The sequence below is a fragment of the Oncorhynchus nerka genome, linkage group LG28 (genome assembly GCF_034236695.1).
Source record: "Oncorhynchus nerka isolate Pitt River linkage group LG28, Oner_Uvic_2.0, whole genome shotgun sequence".
Taxonomy (NCBI): Eukaryota; Metazoa; Chordata; class Actinopteri; order Salmoniformes; family Salmonidae; genus Oncorhynchus; species Oncorhynchus nerka.
The window spans coordinates 22434857-22452021 of record NC_088423.1 but is presented as its reverse complement, the minus strand read 5'-3'; the positions used below and the strand labels follow the sequence as shown (position 1 = coordinate 22452021).

The 17165-nt window shown below is 44.3% G+C and overlaps 1 protein-coding gene across 1 annotated transcript in view; it reads left to right on the top strand.

The window, feature by feature from the left end:
- ankfn1a (ankyrin repeat and fibronectin type III domain containing 1a) overlaps positions 1–17165 on the top strand; it is a 243850-nt gene that overhangs the window by 10654 nt on the left and 216031 nt on the right. The window contains exon 4 of the mRNA XM_065012544.1: positions 920–1104. Within this exon, the coding sequence (XP_064868616.1) occupies positions 920–1104 (185 nt within the window). The remainder of the gene's footprint in view (positions 1–919; positions 1105–17165) is intronic.

The window sequence follows — 17165 nt, the reverse complement described above, 5'->3', positions numbered from 1 at the left end:
AGCCACGTACCAATACGACTTACTTTTGAGACATGCTACTATTTAGCCATTTTTTTCAGTGAAAACTTGAAACTACCCGTGGAGGTTATACTTTTCAAATCTTCTGAAAATTATTCCAAAGAATGGCAGCTGAGTATAAAAATGTTTCTTTCCCCATACCACTTTTAAATCGAAAAGGAACAGCGTCAGTTTGAAATAGTTGTGGTTACCCCGTACCAAGTTAAAGTAGTTACATAGGTGCCTGGGGACCATACTGTGGACAATCTGATGTACCAGACACCATTTAATCTGAGCGACTCTCTTCTCCATTTTGAGCCATCTAAGGCTTTCAAAGTGGGAATAGTCAAGATGTGTAAGTGCTGGAAGTTTAAGAATAATCCTGACTAGTTTGTTCTGAAATATCTGCAATTTATTTGATATGATCATGTACCATGATTTAAGTCTATATTAATTGCTTGTCAACTGCTCGTATAATTAAAAAGCAGTGTTGTCTAAGTCACTGAAATGGCACCCTATATTCCTACACAGTGCACTGCTTTTAATAGAGCCCTCTGGGCCCTGGTCAAAAGAAGATCACTATATAGAGAAACGGGGGCCATTTGGAGTGCACACACTGTTCATTCATACCAATATACTGAAATACCTTTATGGTTAATAGTGTTGACATTCCTACTGGTTTGTCCAAACTGCTTATTGTACAGCCAGTCCAGACAAGCTAGACCACCACTAGCATGCTTTTGGAACCTTTCCACTCCAAAACAAAATTGATGAAAAAATATCTAAAATACATTTTTAAATACAGAAATAGACCCGTTTTAATTGGTCAATCCAGAAAAAGACGAGTTGTACTTGGTCATTCCAGAGGTCTACAGGTTTTAACTTCCTGTCTTGTGTCTTCTACTTCCTGTGCCTGTCGTAGACCTCTAGATAGGGAGGCCATGTTCCTGACCCCTGCACTGGGGCGGGAAATCCCATTCCTGGCCACACCCTTAGCCCCCATCCTGTCCTCTACGCCGTGCAACATAACCCCACAGGGCGGGGTCAGTGTCAGGAAGCGCAGACGATTGGCAGCCAGCCCCGGGGGACTACACTGGACCTCTACAGGTACACACTGACCTAATTATCTGTCTGTCTGTCAATCTCTCTTTCTCTGTCTGTGTCCCCCTCCCTATGTCTCAGCGCTCGGTTTGTCTCTTTCTCTAGACTGTATAACTATTATCTCTGTTTGCTTTCTCTGTCAGCCTCCTTCTCTCTTTCTCTGTCAGCCTCCTTCTCTCTATCTATCTTTCTCTGTCAGCCTCCTTCTCTCTCTGTCAGCCTCCTTCTCTCTATCCATCTTTCTCTGTCAGCCTCCTTCTCTCTCTGTCAGCCTCCTTCTCTCTATCTATCTCTCTCTGTCAGCCTCCTTCTCTCTATCTATCTTTCTCTGTCAGCCTCCTCCTCTCTATCTATCTTTCTCTGTCAGCCTCCTCCTCTCTATCTATCTTTCTCTGTCAGCCTCCTCTCTTTCTCTGTCAGCCTCCTTCTCTCTATCTATCTTTCTCTGTCAGCCTCCTTCTCTCTATCTATCTCTCTCTGTCAGCCTCCTTCTCTCTATCTATCTCTCTCTGTCAGCCTCCTTCTCTCTATCTATCTTTCTCTGTCAGCCTCCTTCTCTCTATCTATCTTTCTCTGTCAGCCTCCTTCTCTCTATCTATCTTTCTCTGTCAGCCTCCTTCTCTCTTTCTCTGTCAGCCTCCTCTCTATCTTTGTCAAGTTGGGTGGGGTGAGTCAAGGACCTCATTAACCTCTTGTTTTATTTTACAACTCCTTCACTTCTCAGTAGTGAACATTCTCTTCCCTCAGATCTGTGTTGATTGCTCACTGATGGTCATGTTTATGCTGTGGAGTGGCATGCTTCCTGTATTAGTGTGTGTGTGTGTCTCAGTTCCACCCTTATGGGGAATGATAAAGACTTCTTCCTGTTAGAGAGATTAAACACACATCTCGTATCTCCTCTCCCGCTCTGCTGTTAGGTGTCAGAAGTCTAACCAGAAGTATTCAAACTAGGAGTTGTCCCTTTATGCCACTAGAGGGAGCTCTAGTCTAATACAAGCACTGTGCTGCCAGAGTAGGACCTAACTCAACAGTATCATACCACTCCAATATCTCAACTGTCGGTAGAAAACGAGTTAATGTGAGTGTTGAGTTAGGTCTCGAGACCACACATTGAGTGTCTCGGCCTTGTTTCGGTGGAGAATAAATGTTTGTTATTACAGTATCAGCTTCCATTCCGTCAGCGCATTAAACTATTATCTGGAAATGTGCATGTACATCCTGGCCCATCTACATTTGCTAGCCCCAATTCTGACTTGTGCTCAGATATCTGCTTCACTGATTTCTGCTCCCGTAAAAGCCTGGATTTTCTGCACGTTAACACTAGAATCTTATTACCTAAAATGGATCAATTGAAAGTGTGGGTTCACAACTCCAATCCAGATGTGTTGATCATTACAGAGACGTGGTTAAGAGAGTTTTGAATACTGATGTTAACCTTTCTGGTTATAACCTTTTTTGTCAAGACAGATCTTCCGAAGGTGGGGCAATCTTTACCAAGGATCACCTTCAGTGCTCGGTTGTGTCCACCAAGTCTGTCCCCAAACAATTTGATTTGCTGGTTTTAAGCATTAAACTTTCAAATAGCTCTTTGTTGCTGGGTGCTATCGTCCATCACCACCGGCCTGTACCATACCTGCCCTAAGCTCTCTCCTGGCCCCTCACTCTAAGTTTTCATTTGTCCTGCTAGGTGACCTAAACTGGGACATGCTTAAACCACCTGAACAAGTCCTAAAGCAATGGGACTCCCTACATCTTTCTCAGATTATTACCAATCCCACAAGATATGACTCCAAACACCCAGAAAAGGCTACTCTCCTTGATGTTGTACTTACAACTAATCCTGATAGGTATCAGTCTGGTGTTTTCTGTAATGAACTTAGTGATCACTCTTTTACCACCTGCTTTCATAATTGCTGCTCAGTGAAACAACCTGTCCTGATTTGTCATAGACACTTGATAAAAAATATTTAATGGGCAAGCCTTCCTTCATGAACTGGCCTCTGTAAAATGGTATAGAATCAGTGTGATCCCCTGTTACAGGAATTAAATTCCTCTGTTTTAATATCCAATTAAAATCAAACACTGTCAATTCATAAGGATTTGTATGACCCTTATTTGTATAAAATGGACAGAGCCCAGTCTTAAAGTCAAACAGCAGCTTTTATTCACGAGAGTACTGCTCCTTACACATTTTACCACAGGTTATAAACTTAAAATGACGTCATTAGTTTCAGTACCAGCCCGTGTCATCTCCGCTCTAGTACAATGGCTGTATGGTTCTCACATCGTCTCCCCCTATTAAGATGATATATGACTGAGCTTAGGACAGCTGGTGTAGATAAGCCTTCTAGCCAGTCTGGCTATAAGTTCATTCATTTCTACCATGGTACAGACAGTCATTGTTCTAATTCTTGATTATATTTGTACACATTATATTCAGTACTAAGATTAAAAAGAAAATTCATACATATACAGTAACATAATAGTATTCTGATTAGTCAGTCCTGATTGAAATGTATACATAATTAGTCGTTATTGATTAAAATTCCCTTAACATCACCTCTGTCGAAGACGCTTGGACCTTCTTTTTTTATATTTTCAGTGGTTTTGTTAACATGCCCTATAAAGAAAATGATAATTAAAAACAGGTTCAGCCCCTGGTTCAACTGTGATCTTGCAGAGTTACTCCACCTCAAGAATTGCATTTAGCGAAAGGCTCAGAACACGCATACTCAGGCTGACTGGCTGTCGTTCAGGCAAATGAGAAATAAGTGCACTCAGGATATCCTGAAGGCCAAAGTTAGTTGTGGGTCTAACCTCAAGAAGTTCTGTAAAACGGTTAAAGACCTGGAGAATAAACCCTCCTCCTCACAGCTGCCCATGTCCCTTAATGTTGATGATGTGGTTGGTACTGACAAGAAGCACATGGCCGAGCTCTTTAATCACCACTTCATTAAGTCAGGATTCCTATTTGACTCAGCCATGCCTCCTTGCCCGTCTACCATTTCCTCATCTCCCACCCCTTCTAATGTGACAATCCCCGATGCTTCTCCCTCTTTTTCCCCTGCCCCGCTACAAAGTTTCTCCCTGCAGGCAGAAACTGAGTCCGAGGTGCTAAAGGAGCTCCTGAAACTAGACCCCCCAAAATGATCTGGGTCAGATGGTTTAGGCCCTTTCTTCTTTAAGGTTGCTGCCCCTATCACCCCCAAGCCTATCTCTGACCTTTTTACCCTGTCTCTCCTTTATGGGGAGGTTCCCATTGCTTGGAAGGCAGCCACGATTCGTCCTTTATTTAAAGGGGGAGATTAAGCTGATCCTAACTGTTATAGGGCTGTTTCTATTTTGCCCTGTTTTTCAAAAGTGTTGGAAAAACATGTCAATAATCAACTGACTGGCTTTCTTGATGTCTATAGTATTCTCTCTGGTATGCAATCTGGTTTCCACTCAAGTTATGGATGTGTCCCTGCAACCTTAAAGGTTCTCAATGATGTCGCCTTTGCCCTTGATTCTAAGCAATGTTGTGCTGCTGGTTATGTGGTTTGGTAAGAAGAATACCCCTCTCCCCACCGGTGTAATTATTACCTCTGAGGGTTTAGAGCTTGAGGTAGTCACCTCATACAAGTACTTGGGAGTATGACTAGACGGCACACTGTCCTTCTCTCAGCACATATCAAAGCTGCAGGCTAAAGTTAAATCTTGACTTGGTTTCCTCTATCGTAATCACTCCTCTTTCACCCTAGCTGCCAAACTAACCCTGACTTAGATGACCATCCTACCCATGCTAGATTACGCAGACATAATTTATAGATCGGCAGGTATTGGTGCTTTCGAGCGGCTTGATGTTCTTCACCATTCGGCCATCAGATTTGCCACCAATGCTCCTTATAGGACACATCACTGCACTCTATACTCCTCTGTAAACTAGTCATCTCTGTATACCCAGCCTCCAGAGATGCAACCTCTCTCATCGTCACACAATGCCTAGGTTTACCCCCCACTGTACTCGCACCCTAACACACCCTTGTCTGTACACTATGCCCTGACTCTATCCTACCACGTCCAGAAATCTGCTTCTTTTATTCTCTGTTCCCAAAGCTCTAGACGACCAGTTCTTAGAGCCTTTAGCCGTACTCTTATCCTACCCCTCCTCTGTTCCTCTGGTGATGTAGAGGTTAATCCAGGCCCTGCAGTGCCTAGCTCCACTCCTACTCCCCAGGTGCTCTCATTTGTTTACTTCTGTAACTGTAAAAGCCTTGGTTTCATGCATGTTAACATCAGAAGCCTCCTCCCTAAGTTTGTTTTATTCACTGCTTTAGCACACTCCGCCATCCCTGATGTCCTAGCCGTGACCAGCTCTGAAACCAGATTGCACCTACGGAGAAGGTACAATGGTCGGTAATCTGTTTGTTAACCTTAGACGTGCAGGGTAGGATAGAAATAGGTCTGTAGCAGTTTGGGTCTAGAGTGTCTCCCCCTTTGAAGAGGGGGATGACCGCGGCAGCGTTCCAATCTTTGGGAATCTCAGACGATACGAAAGAAAGGTTAGTAATAGGGGTTGCAATCATTTCTGCAGATCATTTTAGAAAGATAGGGTCCAGATTGTCTAGCCCGGCTGATTTGTAGGGGTCCAGATGTTGCAGCTCTTTCAGAACATCAGCTATCTGGATTTGGGTGAAGGAGAAATGTTGGGGGCTTTGGCGGGTTGCTGTGGAGGGTGCCGGGGAGTTGACCGGGGTAGTGGTAGCCAGGTGGAAAGCATGGCCAGCCGTAGAGATGCTTATTGAAATTCTCAATTATAGTGGATTTATCGGTGGTGACAGTGTTTCCTAGCCTCAGTGCAGTGGGCAGCTGGGAGGAGGTGCTCTTATTCTCCATGGACTTTAGTGTCCCAGAACTTTTTTGAGTTTGTGCTACAGGATGCAAATTTCTGTTTGAAAAAGCTAGCCTTAGCTTTCCTAACTGCCTGTGTATATTGGCTCCTAACTTCCCTGAAAAGTTGCATATCATGGGGGCTATTTGATGCTAATGCAGAACCCCACAGGATGTTTTTTGTGCTGGTCAAGGGCAGTCAGGTCTGGAGAGAACCAAGGGCTATATCTGTTCCTGGTTCTACATTTTTTGAATGTGGCATGCTTATTTAAGATGGTGAGGAACGCACTTTTGAAGAATAACCAGGCATCCTCTACTGACGGGATGAGGTCAATATCCTTCCAGGATACCCGGGCCAGGTCGATTAGAAAGGCCTGCTCGCTGAAGTTTTTTAGGGAGCGTTTGACAGTGATGAGGGGTGGTCGTTTGATCGCAGACCCATTACGGATGCAGGCAATGAGGCAGTGATCTCTGAGATCTTGGTTGAAAACAGCAGGGGTGTATTTGGAGGGCAAGTTGGTTAGGATGATCTCTGAGGGTGCCCGTGTTTACGGCTTTGAGATTGTACCTGGTGGGTTCATTGATAATTTGTGTGAGATTGAGGGCATCAAGCTTAGATTGTAGGATGTCTGGGGTGTTAAGCATGTCCCAGTTTAGGTCACCTAGCAGCATGCGCTCTGAAGATAGATGGGGGCAATCAATTCACATATGGTGTCCAGGGCACAGCTGGGGTCAGAGGGTGGTCTATAGCAAGCGGCAATGGTGAGAGACTTATTTCTGGAAAGGTGGATTTTTAGAAATAGAAGTTTGAATTGTTTGGGTACAGACCTTGATAGTAAGGCAGAACTCTGCAGGCTTTCTCTACAGTAGATTGCAACTCCGCACCCTTTGGCAGTTCTATCTTGTCGGAAAGTGTTATAGTTAGGGATGGTGGTCTTCCTAAGCCAGGATTCAGACACGGCTAGAACATCTGGGATGGCAGAGTGTGCTAAAGCAGTGAATAAAACAAATTTAGGGAGGAGGCTTCTAATGTTAACATGCATGAAACCATGGCTTTTACGGTTGCGTAGCTGAGGGATCATAGGGGTCCAGTGGGTGGTTGGGCTGGCTGGAGACACGGCGATTCAGACAACTAGCAGGCCGGGGCTAGCAGAAGGGCCTTAGAGGGACGTCACGACGGAGGAAAGTCTGTTTTAGCCTCCGTGTGCGGTGACGTCGATAGACCAGTCGTGATGGATTAGTAGGGTTCCGAGTAGCAGAGGGGTCCAAGTCCAATTGGCAAAATAGGTATAGTGGCCCAAGAGATGGATCTATTCAGCTAACAGTCCAATATGCTCTAGTCAGCTAGCGGGCTGCAGCTAGCGGGCTAGCAGATGGGCATTCAGGGGACGTCGCAGTCCAGTCGTGAAGGAATCGGTGTGGTTCCGTGCCCCGTACCGGCAGTAGAAGGGGTCCGGGTATTGTAACCCAGGAGTGGCTGATGGGCCTCTTCAGCTAGCCGGGAGAATGGGCCTAGCACGGGCTAGCTCCAGGCTAATTGGTGCTTGCTTTGGGACAGACGTTAGCCAGGAGTAGTCACTCGGATTGCAGCTAGCTAGCTGCGATGATTCAGGCGAAAAGGTTCAGAGCTTGCTGTAGGATTCCGGGGACCTGGAGAGAAAATAGATCCGGTATATTCTGGTTTGCGTCGCGTTGTACAAACTGGCGAGAGCTTTCTGAGCTAAAGGTTAGCTGATGACCGCTAGCAGTGGTTAGCTGACTACTAGCTAGTAGCTATTAGCTAATTTGCACACACTGTATACAGATGTTTCTATTGTGTTATTGACTGTACGTTTGTTTATCCCACGTGTAACTCAGTGTTGTTGTTTTTGTCGCACTGCTTTGCTTTGTCTTGGCTAGGTCGCAGTTCTCAATGAGAACTTGTTCTCATCTGGCCTACCTGGTTAAATAATGGTGAAATAAAAATAATAAAAATAAAGGGTAAATAAGTAATATAAAATTGAACTGCTTCGCCAGGCCACAATTTCCACACTCCTTTCATGAAACATTACTATCTTATCGCCTATTGAAACATGGGCTTCTTACTTTTCTCATAACATTAGTTACCTACCGTCCTTTACTTTCCTTTAAAAATATCCTCAAACTTTGTCGCGCTCATCAGAATTTCCTTCCTGGTATGGAAGAATGGGGGAAATTGTTTGAAAGTTGCACGCTCACTATTAGTAAGGGGAGACCGGGGAAAGTTGTATCATATTTAGTATTTTTATCTATTTTTATCTATTTTTATCGATTGGCTGCGGTTCCGGATTTTCTGGAAACCCGATTTGCAGTGGCTAAAGATAGAGAGTATTTTCTTTCTGTAGCTGCTGCACAGTGCTCCTCTGCCGCTTTCCCCTCCTTGATCAGCGATGAAAGCCTTTGTTGATGTGTAGCCTACAAACTTCATGTTGTACACAAAGGACATGCTTAAACTATTGCATTCCATGCCTATTCAGCACAAGCATGATTTCATGTTCTTTGTTCAGGAGGGGAGTTTGGCTACATGCAGCTATTTTATAGTATATTGTACACAAAAGACAAACTTGCAGATATATATATTTTTTCCCAATGCAAAACTCAAGTGGGGAGTTGCATGCAGCCATCTAGGCAGCATATCGAACACAAGCAAGACAGAGACACAGTCTAATTAGCAATTTTATGTCATTTTTTTCATCATCATTGCAAACATTGGCTAAGCAGGAGGCAGACAGGCATTCAAAGTAGTAGTGTTCTTTTTCAGCAACTCTATCATATGTCAGCAACTACAAAGATTAGCCTCCATCAGGGAAGGGCAGCTGATGTAGGTCTGTGGATCAATCCCCCCCCCAATTTTTTGGGGGAGATTCTTCAAAGTAGCCTTGATGACAGCTTTGCACACTCTTGGCATTCTCTCAACCAGCTTCGTGAGGTAGTCACCTGGAATGCATTTTAATTAACAGGTGTGCCTTGTTTTCCTTAATGCATTTGAGACAATCAGTTGTGTTGTGACAAGTCAGTGGTCGTATACAGAAGACAGCCGTATTTGGTAAAAGATAAAGTCCATATTATGGTAAGAACAGCTCAAATAAGCAAAGAGAAACAACAGTCCATTAAGACATGAAGGTCAGTTAATCCAGAAAATGTCAAGAATTTTGAAAGTTTCTTCAGGTGCAGTCGCAAAAACCATCAAGTGCTATGATAAAACTGGCTCTCATGAGAACCACTATGGGAAAGGAAGACCCAGAGTTATCTCTGCTGCAGAGAACAAGTTCATTAGAGTTAAGTGCACCTCGGATTGCAGCCCAAATAAATGCTTCAGAGTTCAACAGACACATCTCAACATCAACTGTTCAGAGGAGACTGCGTGAATTAAGCCTTCATGGTCAAATTTCTGCAAAGAAACCACTACTAAAGGACACCAATAATAAGAAGAGACTTGCTTGGGCCAAGAAACACGAGCAATGGACATTAGACTGGTGGAAATCTGTCCTTGTGGTCTCAGTCAAAATTTGAGATTTTTGGTCCCAACCTCCATGTTTTTGTGAGACGCCGAGTAGGTGAACGGATGATCTCCGCATGTGTGGTTCCCACAGTGAAGCATGGAGGAGGAGGTGTGGGGGTACTTTGCTGGTGACACTGTCTGTGATTTATTTAGAATTCAAGGCACACTTAACCAGCACGACTATCACAGCATTCTGCAGCAATATGCCATCCCATCTGGTTATGTCAGTCACTGACAGTCACTCAATTAGCCCATGTCCGCGAAAATGTTTTTGGATTGGTAAGTTAGTCTAGCGGCCAGCTTGTAGTAATCATGGTTGAATTACCGTTTGGGGGCCCCATTGATTTTGTTAGTCACTCGCTCATATATCATATTAAAAACTGCAAACATTTCTCTCCCTTCCCATGGCAAAATGAGTAGAATTGCAGCAAACTTGCTTTAGTGATAATTTGTAGAGTGGCTCTCTTTGCCCTCAGCATGCATTTTTTTCACCATTTTGAATGTCTAAAGAATCTATATACTTCTGAAAAATGAACACAGAAATACTGAACATTTGGAACTCTTATTTGGTGGCAATTTGACAAAATTACAGTCATCGTCTTGAATTGGACATGCATTTTTCTCGTCTCGGTCTTGACTCGGTCTCACACCCTACTCCGGTCTTGGTCTTGACTCTGACTCGATTTGCTCTGGTCTTTGCCTTGAATCGGTATTGCTTTAGGTGGACTCGAACACAACACTTGAACGTCAATATCTATTTCAATCTCTCAGACTTCCTTTATGAGCAAAAACACCAAACTGACCTTAGATCAGGGCCAACTTCAGCCCACGCCTATATTGGAAGTTCAAGAAATGCAAATGATAGAAATAGATATGGAAATGAGACATTGATATTCCTTGGTTAATAATAATATATGCCAGTGTGCAGACAATTTTATCCAAAGCAACTTAGTCATGCATTTTTTTGCGTATGGGCGGTCTCAGGAATTGAACCCACTGTCCTGGCGTTGCAATCACGATGCTCTGGTTTTCCTTCTGCGTTATGATGACAGAAGTCACTGTTCAATAACAATATGTACTTCGAATCATGACATAGTCAAATGTCATTCAGCGTAATTTTTGCTTCTGAAATTAATTTGACATTATTAATGAATGAATCTTCTCATTCTGTTGCGATCCAGAGAATTGGACATGTTGGATTCCCTTGCTAATGTGGAGATGTGAATTATGATATTGACTTTGAGGCCCAATTTCATTAGTCGATATAGCTTACAACGGCATTGGCATGAATGTCATAGCAAGTTATTTGCACTGAGTGTACAAAACATTAACGGTTGCATTACTGCCTCGTATGGCAACTGCTTGGCCTCCGACCGCAAGGCACTACAGACTGTAGTGCACACGGCCCAGTACATCACCGGGGCCAAGCTTCCTGCCATCCAGTACCTCTATACCAGGCGGTGTCAGAGGAAGGCCCTAAAAATGGTTGAAGACTCCAGCCACCCTAGTCATAGACTGTTATCTCTGCTACCGCTAAGCAAGCTGTACCGGAGCGCCAAGTCTAGGTCCAAGAGGCTCCTAAAATGCTTCTACCCCCAAGCCATAAGACTCCTGAACAGCTAATCAAATGGCTACCCGGGCTATTTGCATTGCCCCCCCCGGAGCGCTGATGCTACTCTCTGTTATTATCTATGCATAGTCAATTTAATAACTTTACCTACATGTACATATTACCTCGACATTGGTGCCCCTGCACATTGGCTCTGTACCAGTACCCCCTGTATATAGCCTCCACATTGACTCTGTACCGGTACCCCCTGTATATAGCCTCCACATTGGCTCTGTACCAGGTACCCCTGTATATAGCCTCCACATTGACTCTGTACTGGTACCCCCTGTATATATCCTCCACATTGACTCTGTACTGGTACCCCCTGTATATAGCCTCCACATTGACTCTGTACTGGTACCCCTCTGTATATATAGCCTCCACATTGACTCTGTACTGGTACCCCCTGTATATAGCCTCCACATTGACTCTGTACCGGTACCCCCTGTATATAGCCTCCACATTGACTCTGTACCGGTACCCCCTGTATATAGCCTCCACATTGACTCTGTACCGGTACCCCCCCCTGTATATAGCCTCCACATTGACTCTGTACCGGTACCCCCTGTATATAGCCTCCACATTGACTCTGTACTGGTACCCCCTGTATATAGCCTCCACATTGACTCTGTACCGGTACCCCCTGTATATAGCCTCCACATTGACTCTGTACTGGTACCCCCTGTATATAGCCTCCACATTGACTCTGTACCGGTACCCCCTGTATATAGCCTCCACATTGACTCTGTACCGGTACCCCCTGTATTTAGCCTCCACATTGACTCTGTACTGGTACCCCCTGTATATAGCCTCCACATTGACTCTGTACTGGTACCCCCTGTATTTAGCCTCCACATTGGCTCTGTACCGGTACCCCCTGTATATAGCCTCCACATTGACTCTGTACCGGTACCCCCTGTATTTAGCCCCGCTATTGTTATTTACTGCTGCTGTTTAATTCTTTGTTATTTGTTATTCTTATCTCTTTTTTGTAGGCAACTTCTTAAAACTGCACTGTTGTTTAAGGGCTTGTAAGTAAACAATTCACTGTAAGGTATTCAGCACATGTGACAAATCAAATTTGATTTGAACCCTTCCTAATATTGAGTTGCACCCCCTACTTTTGCCCTCAGAACAGCCTCCATTCATCAGGGCGTGGACTCTACAAGGTGTCCAAAGCGTTCCACAGGGTTGCTGGCCCATGTTGACTCTATTGCTTCCCACAGTTGTGTTAAGTTGGCTGGATGTTCTCTGGTCCACCACCCATTCTTGATACACACGGGAAACTGTTAAGCGTGAAGAACCCAGCAGCGTTGCAGTTCCTGACACAAACTGCTGCACCTACTACCATACCCCGTTCAAAGGCACTTAAATATTTTGTCTTGTCCATTCACCCTCTGAATGGCACACACACAATCCATGTCTCAAGGCTTGAAAATCCTTCTTTATCCTGTCTCCTCCCCTTCATCTACACTTATTTGAAGTGGATCTAACAATAGACATCAATAAGGGATCATAGCTTTCACCTGGATTCACCTGATCAGACTATGTCATGGAAAGAGGTGTTCTTAATGTTTTGTACACTCAGTGTATAACCAGCCAGCGTCTTATTATGCTCTGTTGGCATACATTGTCTTAGCTATTGAGTAGCATTTGAACTATCCAGAAACTCTTTTCTCTGTATATATCAATGATGTCACTCTTGCTGCGGGCGATTCCCTGATCCACCTCTACGCAGACGACACCATTCTGTATACTTCTGGCCCTTCCTTGGCTAACTAACCTCCAAACGAGCTTCAATGCCATACAACACTCCTTCAGTGGCCACCAACTGCTCTTAAACGCTAGTAAAACCAAATGCATGCTTTTCACCCACCCGAGTAGCATCACCACCCTGGACGGTTCCGACCTAGAATATGTGAACTATAAATACCTAGGTGTTTGGTTAGACTGTAAACTCTCCTTCCAGACTCATATTAAACATCTTCAATCCAAAATCAAATCTAGACTCTGCTTTCTATTTCGCAACAAAGCCGCCTCCACTCACACCGCCAAACATACCCTCGTAAAACTGACTATCCTACCGATCCTCGACTTCGGCGATGTCATCTACAAAATAGCTTCCAATACTCTACTCAGAAAGACTGCATCCAGTTATCACAGTGACATCCGTTTTGTTACCAAATCACCCTATACCACCCACCACTGCGACCTGTATGCTCTAGTCGGCTGGCCCTCGCTACATATTCGTTGCCAGACCCACTGGCTCCAGGTCATCTACAAGTCCGTGCTAGGTAAAGCTCCGCCTTATCTCAGTTCACTGGTCACGATAACAACACCCACCCGTACTATACGTTCCAGCAGGTATATCTCACTGATCATCCCTAAAGCCAACACCTATTTTGGTCGCCTTCTCTGCTGCCAGTAACTGGAATGAATTGCAAACATCGCTGAAGTTGGAGACTTTTATATTTCCCTCACCAACTTTAAACATCAACTATCTGAGCAGCTAACCGATCGCTGCAGCTGTACATAGTCCATCTGTAAATAGCCCACCCAATATGTATGAAGTTGCTGTTGAATTGCTCTGCCATTATTAGTATTAGTATTATTGTATGAGGTATTCGTGTTTGGGTTACCCCTGTGCTGTGGTGTGGGTTTTATATGTTGTGTATTCTCTTTTCTCTCCACTGGCTATCTGGTAAACAGGCTACACTCTAGGCAGTCTCTTCTGCTGATGTGTGTGGGTCTGGTAGTGGTACTCTCTCTATTCTACTCTTTTCCTTTCTGCATGGTTAATACCTGCCTGGCGCCCGAACAAAATCTTTCTTTACCCCTCTCTAATAAATACCGCTACAACCTCATCCCCATACTGTTTTTATTTGATTTACTTTTCTGCTTTTTTGTATACCAGTATCTCTACTTGCACAACATCATCTGCTGATTTATCACTCCAGTGTTAATCTGCTAAATTGTAATTATTCGCTCCTATGGCCTATTTATTGCCTACCTCCTCATGCCTTTTGCACACACTATATATAGACTTTCTGTTTTCTACTGTGTCATTGACTTGTTTATTGTTTACTCCATGTGTAACTCTGTGTTGTCTGTGTCACACTGCTTTGCTTTATCTTGGCCAGGTCGCAGTTGTAAATGAGAACTTGTTCTCAACTAGCCTACCTGGTTAAATAAAGGTGAAATATATATACACTGCTCAAAAAATTTAAGGGAACACTTAAACAACACAATGTAACTCCAAGTCAATCACACTTCTGTGAAATCAAACTGTCCACTTAGGAAGCAACACTGATTGACAATAAATTTCACATGCTGTTGTGCAAATGGAATTGACAACAGGTGGCAATTAGCAAGACACCCCCAATAAAGGAGTGGTTCTGCAGGTGGTGACCACAGACCACTTCTCAGTTCCTATGCTTCCTGGCTGATGTTTTGGTCACTTTTGAATGCTGGCGGTGCTTTCACTCTAGTGGTAGCATGAGACGGAGTCTACAACCCACACAAGTGGCTCAGGTAGTGCAGCTCATCCAGGATGGCACATCAATGCGAGCTGTGGCAAGAAGGTTTGCTGTGTCTGTCAGCGTAGTGTCCAGAGCATGGAGGCGCTACCAGGAGACAGGCCAGTACATCAGGAGACGTGTAGGAGGGCAACAACCCAGCAGCAGGACCGCTACCTCCACCTTTGTGCAAGGAGGAGCAGGAGGAGCACTGCCAGAGCCCTGCAAAATGACCCCCAGCAGGCCACAAATGTGCATGTGTCTGCTCAAATGGTCAGAAACAGACTCCATGAGGGTGGTATGAGGGCCCAACGTCCACAGTTGGGGGTTGTGCTTACAGCCCAACACCGTGCAGGACGTTTGGCATTTGCCAGAGAACACCAAGATTGGCAAATTCACCACTGGCGCCCTGTGCTCTTCACAGATGAAAGCAGGTTCACACTGTGCACATGTGACAGACGTGACAGAGTCTGGAGATGCCGTGGAGAAAGTTCTGCTGCCTGCAACATCCTCCAGCATGACCGGTTTGGCGGTGGGTCAGTCATGGTGTAGGGTGGCATTTCTTTGGGGGGCCGCACAGCCCTCCATGTGCTCGCCAGAGGTAGCCTGACTGCCATTAGGTACCGAGATGAGATTCTTGGACCCCTTGTGAGACCATATGCTGGTGCGGTTGGCTCTGGGTTCCTCCTAATGCAAGACAATGCTAGACCTCATGTGGCTGGAGTGTGTCAGCAGTTCCTGCAAGAGGAAGGCATTGATGCTATCGACCGCCCGTTCCCCAGACCTGAATCCAATTGAGCACATCTGGGACATCATGTCTCGCTCCATCCACCAACGCCACGTTGCACCACAGACTCTCCAGGAGTTGGTGGATGCTTTAGTCCAGGTCTGGGAGGAGATCCCTCAGGAGACCATCCGCCACCTCATCAGGAGCATGCCAAGGCGTTGTAGGGAGGTCATACAGGCACATGGAGGCCACACACACTACTGAGCCTCATTTTGACTTGTTTTAAGGACATTACATCAAAGTTGGATCAGCCTGTAGTGTGGTTTTCCACTTTAATTTTCAGTGTGACTCCAAATCCAGACCTCCATGGGTTGCTAAATTTGATTTCCATTGATCATTTTTGTGTGATTTTGTTGTCAGCACATTCAACTATGTAAAGAAACAAGTATTTAATAAGAATATTTCATTCATTCAGATCTAGGATGTGTTATTTTAGTGTTCCCTTGATTTTTTTGAGCAGTGTGTGTGTATATATATATATATATTTTTTTTTTTTTTTTAAAGCTAAAATGGATGCTTACATTAACTTCCAGAATAAAGGAAACTCTCCAGTAAATGAGGGATGAAATATATATATATATATATATATGAGTGGCCACTGAATGGTTTGATGAGCATGGAAACAATGTAAACCATATGTCATGGCCGTCTCAGTCACCAGATCTCAACCCAATTGAACACTTATGGAAGATTCTGGAGCGGCGCCTGAGATAGTGATTTCAACCACCATCAACAAAACACCAAATTATATTATTTCTCGTGGAAGAATGGTGTCACATCCCTCCAATAGAGTTCCACAACTAAAGAATCATTGTGGAATCTGAAAGGACACTTATCCCAAAAGCATGATGGTGTACTATGTGCACATGCTAACAGAAAGTAACGAGGTGGGTTGCTAACTAAGTGTGCCATTGTAGCAAAGTATTTATAAACAAGAAATCAGATCTCTTAAAAGTTTTGTTCATTTTTGTTCTATTATCTATACATTAGGCCATAATTGATTTTGGCCAACTAAGATAAAATATAGGTAGCCTGGCAAGAGTGGCCCGAAGAGTGTTTAGCATCCCCAGTGGCTCTGCAAGCACAAAGAGGATATTCTCCACTGCTGTCCTGCTCTCCAGGCACCATCGCATGAGCCTGAAGCCACAGACTCTGGCCAAACTCATGTTTCTAAAAATGAATTCAAAGGCACTGTAGACGGAGCCTAATAAGGCATTTTTTGTTTAATTTGTATTTAATTATAAGTATATGCAGCCTATATGCGCAATTTATATACCAAAAAGATTTAATACAACAAAATGTTGTTTAATGCTGAGCGGTTTATGTCCCTACCAGCCTAGTGTTGCACATGCTTCACAATGTATTTCTTTGTAGGCTATAGCCTTGAAATAAATAGCCAAAATAATTCATTAATTAGGCTCCCTGTCTGGCTCCTGATCTAGTTAGTGTTTATAAATTTAAAGGGTATCAGGTATCAAGGTAAGACCCAGATGCAGACCGTGTCGCAGTAACAATGTGTATTACAGCAACAGGGGGAAAGGTACAGGACGGCAGACAGGATCAGGTTAGGCAGAGGTCGGTAATCCAGAGGTGGGGCAAAGGTATAGGACTGCAGGCTCAGGGTCAGGGGCAGGCAGAGTGGTCAGGCGGGTGGGTACAGGGTCAGGACAGGCAAGGGTCAAAAACCAGGAGGACGAGAAAAGAGAGACGGGAAAAGCAGGAGCTGACACATGCTGGTTGGCTAGACAAACAAGACGAACTGGCAAC